The sequence below is a fragment of the Odontesthes bonariensis genome, chromosome 16, assembly GCF_027942865.1.
Source record: "Odontesthes bonariensis isolate fOdoBon6 chromosome 16, fOdoBon6.hap1, whole genome shotgun sequence".
Taxonomy (NCBI): domain Eukaryota; kingdom Metazoa; phylum Chordata; class Actinopteri; order Atheriniformes; family Atherinopsidae; genus Odontesthes; species Odontesthes bonariensis.
The window spans coordinates 24,878,074-24,889,550 of NC_134521.1; the positions used below are offsets into that span (position 1 = coordinate 24,878,074).

At 41.9% G+C, this 11,477-nt stretch overlaps 1 protein-coding gene across 1 annotated transcript in view; it reads right to left on the reverse strand.

The window, feature by feature from the left end:
* Positions 1–10,376, reverse strand: part of pdlim4 (PDZ and LIM domain 4) — a 44,275-nt gene extending 33,899 nt beyond the window's left edge. The window contains exon 1 of the mRNA XM_075486682.1: positions 10,070–10,376. Coding sequence (XP_075342797.1) covers positions 10,070–10,162 — 93 coding nt within the window. The 5' untranslated portion in view covers positions 10,163–10,376. The remainder of the gene's footprint in view (positions 1–10,069) is intronic.
* Positions 10,377–11,477: the final 1,101 nt, after the last annotated feature.

Below are 11,477 nucleotides of genomic sequence, written 5' to 3' on the forward strand. Positions count from 1 at the left end.
GACTGTAGATTATTTTTCTGTTTCTGCGCTCTTCTCGTTAAACACGTGAGTTGTAGGAGGCTTCACGTCACGTGCATGGCAACAGTACAGCCTCACATGCGCCAACAACAGTTTACTCGCAAGTGTTTTTGGTTCATTAGTGTGAATGAGATGAGCTGCATACCGACAGAAGGATTGTGCATGAACTTGGTTTACTGTGCCACACTGGCAACAAAAGGGAAGCCTCCCTCCTTAAAAGCGTAAAAAGAGCTCCAAAATATTCAGATTTAAACCTCTCATATCAAAGCCCAACATGTGAAACGTTGTTATCACACAAACTGAGCCGGTTTTTATCCGTTCTCAGGTAAAAACGAGCTCAAACCAAAATCCTAACCAAAATGAGCTTCTCCAGGCTTGACATATTTTTCTGTTAATCTGCCCCTTTTGCCTCGAGCGTTGATGATTAATCTTTGTCACAGTGCGAGTTTTTAAGTGCTCCACTCTTTGGACTCATTTATCTTCATACCAGAGGACCCACGGCTTGCCCCCACAACGTGTTACAAACACCCTGTCAGCTGCAGCTTAAGAAGAATTTCGTCTGGAACAGTAAAACTTTGTTTTTAAAAGAACACTCACATAAAGAGATTGTTAATCTAATCTAAAGTCTATTAGGATTAGGAAATGTCTGGAATAATGGACAAGGACCTCGAGAGAAAGAGGAGCTGCTTGGGCAAGAGAAGCCAACTTGCAAACTAGGAAGACAGTTTTAAGAGAAGGCATACAAGTTCACGCTCCATGAAGCACTAAATCGCTAAATCGTGTGGTTCAGATGTGGAATTCCTAATTTACAGCTTCTGACCGCCCAAGTGTCCCTGACTCAGTTCCGGTAAACACAGGGGTCAGTGTGGGGTATATGCTAAGTTTGGGTGTGTGTGTGTGTGAGAGGGGGTTTCTGGGAAAGCTGCACAATTTGGCACAAACAACTCTACAAATATAATCTTGTAAATTAAAGATGGAGTCTTTATAAGAAGCAGACGCACAAATGAAGCTTTTCTTAGAGTGGGAAATGAGCAGATTCTTGTTTGTCAGCGCAGCGCAGTCAGAGTTTACCTCGGTCATTAAGCGTGGCCTCCCCGGTGAGAATGCATTTCTTGGATTTTTGCCTGGGTTGTGTCATGGTGGAACAAAGCTCATGTACTCCGAACACATAAAGTGAGGGATATCACTTCAGGCTCAGGCCATGAACAGCAAAGCATGAATCACTAACACACAGACACACACACACACAAACAAAGTATTCCAAGTACCACAATGGCACGACTGAGGTCGTCGCTAGACGACAAACATTCCCGCCTACAGGGAAGTCTAAGGGTGATGTTGTTGTGCGGTTCACACAAAATCATAGTCTTCCATCTTCCTACTGTGCATGGAGCGTGATGTAATGACTTCTATCTATAGAGCTTTAAAGATGAATGTCATCTCTAGGTGGGGGCAGGCAGCTTTGAATACCGTAATAACATTTTGTTTAACCTGGTTAATCTTTTATTTAACCCACGTTTTTTTGCGCTCTCGTTCAGGAAACTCTTTGTCATGACAAAAACTTAAAGCTTCTATTTCTACTGGTTTCTGGATGGCTGAACAGAAATATAGGACAAAGGATTCGAACTTTGATGACTCAGGGTCAAATGGCACGCATTGAAATCCCAATTTCAACAACCCGGATTTAGGGATTCCTTTAAACTCCAAAAGCTGCGTCATGCATTTCTTAGAAATAAAAACACTAAATGCACTATTCAAGATGCCCAATGGCTGCAATGTGACTTACATTCTGATTAAACCAAATGGCTTTCTGAAGCCATTCAGACCTATCCTGTGTGCACAAAACAATATGAACTGCGACTTTGTCTCTTTACAAAAGAATTGCCAATAAAGATGGTCTGATACACTCTGACAACGTCAAGGTCAAATTTATTTATATAGCACGTTTACAGCAACCCGTAGTTGACCAAAGTGCCGCAAAATAAAATAATAAAAACAATTAAAACAGTAATAACAGAATAAAATAGCAAACGTTCAAAGAAATGTCAAGCTCAGCTGTGTTTAAAAGCCAGCGCAAAAAACGTGGGTCTCAAGTAAGGACTCCAAACCTGAAAGTGTCTGAGCAGTAACTGGTAGGGTGTGTGTCAAAGAAGAGATTATTTAAACATTTCTCATCGTGGGTTCATCAAAAGCCGAGTTAACTCTACAATTGCTCCGAGGAAAATCAAAGTTAGATCGGCTGTTGTCAACCCCGACTTCCAAACACAAGCGGGCAGGGGAAGAGTTACGGCCAATGTGAGCACAACAGACGGTCTCAGGGGACACGAACGGGGGGGAAACTCTGAAAAACGGAAACAACAAACATAAGAGCGTGGTAAATAATTCAGTCTGCTCAGGGAACTGAGAATTTGGTTAGACATTGGCAAGGACAACTTGAGTGAGAGAGAGAGAGACTGCAAGGAGAAGCTTCCAATTCTATTTTACGACCAGGTGAGCAAAACAGATGAAGCTCGTATCGTGAGCTCGGCTCAGTGTGCAGGTACTGGGTGCAGGCAGCTGTGCTGGAGCCGAGGACGCACTGATGCAACAACTGGTTGTTGGGCAATCTAAACAATCCCTTCATTTCCATAAGCAATCGCTCCTCAAAAAGTCCCAAAGTTAAATACAAACAGATAGAGTGGTTAGTAAATCACATCCTCGTGCAACACAGTATCATCATGTGGTGCAACAAGGCTTAGTGAATGTGTGCTGGAGTGTGGTTTCACTGTGGGCATGTGAAAGTGAAACGGAGGCTGAGAGCACAGCAGAGAAAAGAGTTTGTGTACATGCACACAATGTTTTGTATGCAATAAAACTGGATAAAGGACTTTCACTCATGTGTGACATCAGCCGCAGGGTATGTCATCACTGCTTTCACCTCCGTGTCCTGTCCACTTGCTTCACCGGGATCATTACATTTTCTTGACAGATACTGATCCCACATGTCTCCCTTTCACTTAAATGTCAAATCAACTCCCAAAACAGAGATCATATTTGATCTGAACAGTCCATCAACTCAACTTTCAATCAGAGCTGCTCGTCCAAAGGTCTCCCAGCCTGCAAATCATTTACTGGATGGTTATTTCTCAGCATTTTGCAGAGATAAGCCGCCACTTTCAAATGTGGATTCCACAGGGGCACTTTCTGCTGGGCGGGAGCTGGAGTCGCACGTCTTAGCAGCGCAGAGAGCAATTCCTGGCAACTGCTCAGACGCCTTTGTTTGCTTATTGAACATGCGATAGGAACCATGGTTATGACCTTGGCGACACTACGGAAAGCCAATACGTAGACTTGGGTGTGAGGTTCCGACTGGTTTGTGTTAATCACTCTGAAACAAAAGAGTCCGAATCTGCCAAGAACAATAAATAACACTGCGGCTGATTATTAAACATGAGGGGTTAACGCTTGATGAGTACACAAGGAAAAGGGAGGGTCAGTCAAGCACACAGTGTCGGTAAATGTGTGGTAAAAGTGTTAAAATGAGCACATTCAATAGTGGATTCCATATTTTCAATGAGTTTTGAATTGAACATGAAGAGAGTGCAGCTGTGTCATGATGAACTGTGCGTGCATGCACTCCGCAGGTGTACCTCTAGCAGTAGCCACCACGATAATTCCCTCACCGAAGATGGAACTAGCATTTATACATGCAGACACGTGTGGTTGTAGATGTGTGCAGCACTACGCAGCAGAGGAGAACGACGAAGGCTGCCAAAACTTGGAGTATTTAAACAAAAAAGCCAGGATTATAAAAAAAGAAAAGAGTTAGTGATGCCTGCCAGCAGAATCTGGCAGGTGTGATAGACAACAGAACAGAAAGGAATACATGCAGAGTAACTAAAATTTTTGATTTGTCCTTTGGGGCAAATCTCAGAAGGCCGTGGAGCCCACGTCCAAACACGATGTAACATATAAGGAGAAGAATTTATGTGAGCCGATTTAAAAAACAAAACAAAACAAAAAAAACCTTTAACTTGGTTCAGAATTTCAAAAGATGAATCACGAACTTGCAATTTTAATCTGTGTGAAGTAAACTTTGAGCCAGTTGCTGTAAAATGTGAACTTGCACAACACTAAATGGACATGAAAAAATGAGAAATATTGCACATAGATATAAAGGTTGCAGAGTTATGTGTTGGGACGGAGTACGTGCAGCGATTCCTGTAAATCTGCTTTGGAATCAGACTTGTAATAAATAACTGAATGACATGAATTGATCTCAACCTGAAGTTTTGAGCACGTCTTTTTCACCATGTGATGCTTCGACCTGCTGTAGCAGCAGTTTCAACTCGAGCTGAAAGGGCAGAGCGGTCAATGTGAAGTTTAAAGTCGACTATCATAGTCAGCAGTGTCCGAGAAAAGGACCCATGTGGCTTTAGGTCACATGTCCTCTGGTATGTGGCGGAGATGGAAACACGTACTCAGAGATTAAAGGACACAGAGGACATCAAGTTCAGGGAATATGTATCTGCTAAAGCACTCATTTAGATCTGTTCTGCAATTTCAATGCCATCATAACATGGAGACGCATGGCTTTGTAGGAAAAGAGGTGATCCGCTTTCTGCTCAGACTCCTTCTGCTAAGGTGGGTTTTCTGTCTGTTTAAAGTTAGGCTTAACACTCCGGGGGGTTCAAGAAGACCGTGATTAGCCAGTCTTGATCATGATGGAACTGCTGTGTGTGTTCAAAGCTGATTCGAAATGAGTCGTGTTTGCCATCCGTCATTGTGACAGCAAGGGGACTTAAATGCTGTCATAATGAGTGGGATTAACCATGTTGTTTCAATCAGAAAGAGAGAAATGACAGAAAACCTGGAAGTATTTTACCAGCTTTCCTGGCATTGAGGATGGATTATATGTGTACCAACCAGACACAAGGAAAGAAGCCTACTATCACATTGGCTAATAAACAAAACTTTCCTTTTATGACTTGTAAATTTGATGCTAACCTTTTAATAGAAATCAGCTGAGAAATTGTTGCCAAACAGGCCTGCCTATGTCTTGCAGCTGGGTTTAGGTCTAACTTTGCACTGTTGGAAATGGATAAGGATCATACAGCAGAATGGTCTGGTTCAGATCAATGCAACACAACCAGGATACACCCCATAGACACCAGCCACTGCCTTTGTTTGACATGATTTTACTTGTCAATAGCCCAACTGTAGTTAACAAACCGAATACTGACAGCAGCTCTGATATTGGGCCAACGTAGCCCTGCAGTCCTACCTCATAGCATAACAAAAAGTAACATAGCATTGCCGGATGAAATTGAAACGTTTTTATGATCGATTAAATAATGAACTCATCTGTTAAACACATCAGGCCTAAAAAAAAAAAATTTTTTTTGGTTCCGGTTTCCGACCGACCCTGTCAATTTACGTGCGACCCAAATTATTTTATGAGCTGAAAAAAAAAAAATAATAAATAAATACACAAATACATTTTTTTTTAATGCAAAGTATAATTACGTTTTTGTACAGCACCTCTTCATCCTGTACAAGGATGAGCGCATGCTCTCGTGAAAACAACGACTTCACGTGAGACCTGCATGCAGACTGGATCGGTAGCAAGTGTTATATGGTTGCGGGAGAAAGATGGATATATGCGTGGTCTCCATTGTTTCTCCATGCAATAGCGTGACAAACAAAATTGTAAGATTGGGTAGGAAATCTTTCGAAAATGTCCTTGAAGAAGTCAAGCAGTGCACTTGGTCATTTGTGTCAGCAGCCGGTGTTCAGTTGATTTCTCCTACTTGTCGAGAATTGCTACTTTGTGGTTTTGCGCATGCGCCGAGCCGATTTTCTAAGTTTCGTTTGCACGCCCATAATGTTTTGCAAAAAAATAAGATATTTTTCATATCATACTATCATTATAATTTTTATGAATATCTATATAGGCTACATAATATATAAAAAAATATTTCAATTGTTTTGTGTTAGGCAGAATAGTAGAAGCAGGCAGTAATGTTGGACAACAGGGCTATGAGTCGCAGAACACCAGAGTGACACTTTAACTAAACTATTACATTTATTTATGAAATATTGCTTCAGATGTCTTCAATGCCAATGGTCCAGGTTGTATCGACTACATATTTTGTTCATATAAAAATGTGTGTGTGTGTGTGTGTGTGTGTGTGAAACATGCTGGGAGTATCCATTGCTGCTGTAATAAAAAAAAAAAAAAAAAATCTACCTATCACTCACTGCCACTGGAAAAAATAAATAAATAAAAAAATTAAATAAATTCCCTACCTACCCATGACATCAACTGACAACCAACAGGAACCAAACTTTTTTTTTTTAGGCCTCATTTTATGGCACTTTGACAGGGGGACGGTCTGCCCGTTTTAACCGGCTAAAAAAAATAAAAACTATTTCGAGACCGGTGTTTAGCAATGACAAATGACTCATCCAGTCAGGTGACATGACATCCAGGCTTCATTGAACATTAAATCCAGGGCTTTTCACATCTAATTTACTTCAGTTTGGTCTACAAACAAACAATGTTAACCTTTGCTTCGTCTTTTGCTCCTAAACCCACCAGGTTAGATGCTGGCATTAAAAATCAGTTCATTATAGTAAGGAAAACATCACTGCTCACCATAAAAATAGACCCTCTAATAAGGTCTATGCTATGTTGGAAATTTGTTCCTTTTAGCTGACTGAGAGACAAATCTTGGCCCATGTGCAAAAGACACCAATGTAGCACACATGAAAAGACACTTCAAACTCAGACGGATTCCTTTGATTACTTTCACTGACCGTTCTCAGGATTCTATCTAACAGTGGCCACACAGCAGGATGACCATAAAGGTGTCAGAGGGGATGCTGGACACGGCATGCAGAAACCATTATTTACCCAACGCTAACGTGTGAATTCCTGGCCGTTGAACGACTGCTTGCCAGCTGGCAGGAGGGACGAGCGTCCTGCGTCACCTACTGCCTGGAAGTCAGCGCGACAATGACGTGCAAATACCACTTATACCACATCAGCCACATTCAACACGTTTACTCGAAATGCTTCTACATCTATATCAAGGAATTTATACATTTCTACTTCTCTGGTTCTGCATCTTTCCCACTCACGTACAAGGCCATTGAACGGACCAACGCACGACAAACACACACACTGTGAGAACAAATGTTTCCAGACTCACCAGGTTTCAATAGTTTGGGTTTTAACGAGCTGGCAGGGGATTAATGGGCTCACCCCGAAACATTAACACCTCGGGAACACAACCAGCTGATGGCATCAGAACTCGTTTTGTGGTATTTACAACATTCCTCGTCTCCAACTGCAGGTGCTTCTTGGCATTCAACAGTTACACAAGGGGAAAATATTTATCACCTGTGCAAAGTCGAGGTATTACTCAAACTCAAAAACTCTCTTTGTGCATCCCTTTCTGTGTCACCATTCAACGCATTTGAATTGCAGTCTTGGGTTTGCACGGTGCCGCAAGAAGAAACAAGCTCGTGATGGAGTGTGAGCTCAGGAGGTACTCCTCCATATCAGCAGCAATAAATCACACCAGACTCAGAATTCGATCAGTTCCCATGACGTAAAGCAAAAGGATTTTTATTTTTTTATTACTTGTCCTTGAGTTTGATTTATCTGCTCGTAAAGCGAAATATAAAACTCCAGGATTAAACAATTATCAAGTCCTGACAGTAAAACACAATTTGCAAAGTAAGCTGATCTTTGAGAGCAAGTGATGTCAATTGTGCGCTGAAGCGAGCTGTAACGTCTAGTAGGGGGTGAAGAATAAGTATTTAGGAGGTAGAGTAATCCTGGGATTTGCTGCCAACACACTGCGTGTTATGCCTCTGACATTACACATTTTGCTAAATATGCCTGCATCTCAACAGCTGCTTCCCACATCTCATTTTCAAGCCAACATTGAGGAATTAACCAGAAATCCCCAATCCATCCTAACAAGCAGCTCCTCCAAGCGAGCACTGGGCTTCTACTGCCATCTTTGCTATGGAACTTTCTGTAGAGTGTAGCATGTAATTCATTTCAGCAATGCCATCACGACAAAGTTATGCAACACTCCCCATTGTGATAGATTCCCCTGTGCATGCCATACTTTTCATATTGGCTTTCATGCAAGTATGCAAAAATAAAACAGGTGAGAAACTCACCCAACATAACTGCAAGCTGCACAAGGAAACATTTGGAATTTACAGTCCATCTGCATCACAAAGAGCTACATGCTCTCTGATGGTTTTGGGCAAAGTCTCTGCAGGGAACATGAAGCTCAAGCACAAAGTTTTACAACTTTCCATTGACTGAAAGCTGCTTCACACCAAAAAAAAAGAAAAAAGAAAGAAAGAAAAAGGCATTACAAGGAGTGCTGATGTCATGTATGTTTGGTTTCTGGATGTCAAAATCAGCTGCGTCGCACTGATTTACACAGTGGAAGGTGCCAAGTTTGCAAGGGAGTCTCGCTAATGTGAGTGATGAAACCGTTAACCTGCAGACGTATATCCGTCAAGACTTGCACGTGTGACTCAAAGCAGCATCACACCTTTTCTTTTCTTTTTTTTCTTTTTCTCCTCCATAAATTTAACAGAGCACACTCGGGTGACATACAGGGTTCTCTGCCCCTCTCAAAGATGTTAATCGCCTGCTGTAAATGTAGAAATGACACCTCTGGTTCGAAACTGGAGTGCCCTGTAGTTAAATGGCCAGTTTGGGCCTGGTGATACAGCGGAGTGCAACACCTGGAATCCCTCAGCAGCACCAATGAGCTCTGATGAAAAACAAATGTCAGAAACCTCCCCCGCCTCCCTCTGTCCCTGCTGTGAGACCAGGCTGTGTTTGTCCTGGCTGGGATGAACTGCTGGCTACTGCCAGAGCCACTGCCAGCACACTGCCTCCTGACCCACATGGAGAGGGTCAGGGAAGTTCACGAAGCCTTGCCAGTAGTACTATCACTACTTATGTCTTTCTTCTGTTTTTTTTTTTTATAAACAAAGATTAGTTCAAATCCGGGTCTACTTAGATAATCATTACTCTTAATTCTGCTTCCAAACGGTCATAATACCACCTCAGGACACTTAGTCACGCGATCAAAATGGGGAAACAAAGTTACATCATTTATATAAAAATAATGGATTTATTCGAATCATTTCCAAAGTAGGGGCTAACTTTTTTTTTTTGCACGAGCTCCTCTTGGTTAAACTTTGTTCAAACCAGGGGCGAGGCTAGGGTATTTTTAGTGGTGCCAAGGCACCACCGTGAGATATCTCGGCACCCCCTGGCTCAGCACATTTTTAAAATATTATAATATGCAAAAACACTTTGTTTTTTGCTCAAGGATGCATTATTTTATGACCATTTTATTTATTTTCTAGCATTTGTTTTTGTTTTAACTCTTTACTCCCAAAATAAATGTTGAGTCATCTTCAATATTTGTCTCGGGCTCTGTTATCCCTGTCAAGCCACAGTCTTTTGAAATGAAGAGGTCAAAATTGAATGTTGTAGGGGAAAACACTACTCAAAGCAAAACTAATACGGCTCCAAAATTGATAAATGTACTAGTTTGCCTCAATTAGTGAGAAATAATGTGCCTCTGTGAGCACTGGGGGCTGGGCACCCCTAACGACCAGATCCTAAAATCGCCCCTGGTTCAAACTGTTAATGAGGCTAAACGCGGTTACTCTGTTGAATTCAAACAGAAAACATTCACATTTACGGTGTGGACTCTTTACCCCTCTCTTGGGGCTATTGATCGCATACAACTCACGCGCTGGTCAGTTGCTATGACCGAGCAGCGCTGGCAAATCAGCTGCCAGAAAATAGACGGCACCATCTGTCCGCTTTTAGGGCACTGCTCCTGTTTATACGCTTCTGTTAGAGAAAACACCCTGTTGTGACCTCTTATCTAATTCATTGACTGAGCACCCCCGGTGTGTCTGAATTCAAACTTTCAAAGCCAAGCAAAGTCCCGAGTCTCTTAGTCTGTTCCACACGGAGCAATGAATGGACACAAGCGGGGAAGTTGCTACCTACCCTGGAGATAGTTAACGGTGTGCTGAAATCCCGTCCTCCCACCAGTCGAAAACCCCACGGAGAGGGTCCCTTCAGTGTCACGGTCTGTGGCATGTTTGGTACGAAGACTGCGAAAGATAAACGGGAAAACGGCAGGCAAAAAGGGGAGAGAGAGTCCGCGGCTCCTCGGGTAAGAAAGAAAATGTGAACGTGAACTGGCTCGTGTCCTCTTCCCAGCTGCTAGGCAACGTGGTGTCTGCTCTGAAAACTTTCCTCCTCCGCTCTTGATTCAAGGTTTAAATAACGAAGCCGTCTCTGACGTCGGTGGACGGGCTGTCCTGCCCGCCTTCACTCGGTCAAAAAGCTGCCGAGTAGGAGGGGACCTTCAGTGGAGTGATATGTCAAGTTGTCAACTATTTGGGGGAAAAAAAGAGACAGGGAACTCATTTGTGTTAATGCTGCAGGTGCGAGGGGGGGAGTTAGTACGGAAGAGTATTAGGGCCAGCCAGGCATAAGAAAAAAAATAATATTTTGCCTGTCGAGATTAAAAAAAAATATTTATATTTTGCCTGTCGAGAATAAAGTCGACATGTCGAGAATAAAGTCGAAATGTTGAGAATAAAGTCGACATGTTGAGAATAAAGTCGGAATGTCGACAATAAAGTCGAATTTTCGAGAAAAAAGTAAACTCCTCTGGTCCATCATCTAATTACTTTATTTTCGACATTTCGACTTTATTCTCGACAGGCAAAATATAAATATATTATTTTTTCTTATGCCTGGCCTTAATACTCTTCCGTAGAGGAACTAGTCCGAGAAGTGCTAACTTTAGTCCCACATCAGTTAACTGGGTGATTCCCCTTTCTTTCCCTCCTGACTTTAAATGTATTCATTTCCTCAATCAACCACTTAAATGTAAGCTTTAATTCATCTAGGTCAACCACTTTCTGTGTTATTTAGCATTTTACTGCGACATTTGAGTTAAAGAAATAAACACAAAGCGAAAAAACACTGTGACTGTGGGTTTTTCATTAATTTAGGGTCAAAATTATACAAGCATATTCTAAGATATAAATGTAGCGCGCACCTAATCTTTGGCGAGGTGGCCATTTATAAGTTGCAGCTTTAACAAATGCATTTTGTATCCATCAGAAAAACATCTGGTAGATTGGATATTTGACCAGCTGTCCTTGCAGGATTGGTTCAGTTCAATTGAATTTGTTGTTTAAGAGTCAAGACCCGACCTCTAAGCACAAATATGTCTAAATATGTGGACATATGTCGGAATGTTCGAAAGGACGTTTCAAAAGCACAATTTTAGCCTCCTGTTTCCATTCTATAACCAGCATTATTAGGTGTTTGAGGTCATTATCCATTTGAAAAATGTTGTGTTCATTGTTTCAAAGCTTCCATTGTCCACCTGTTAGAT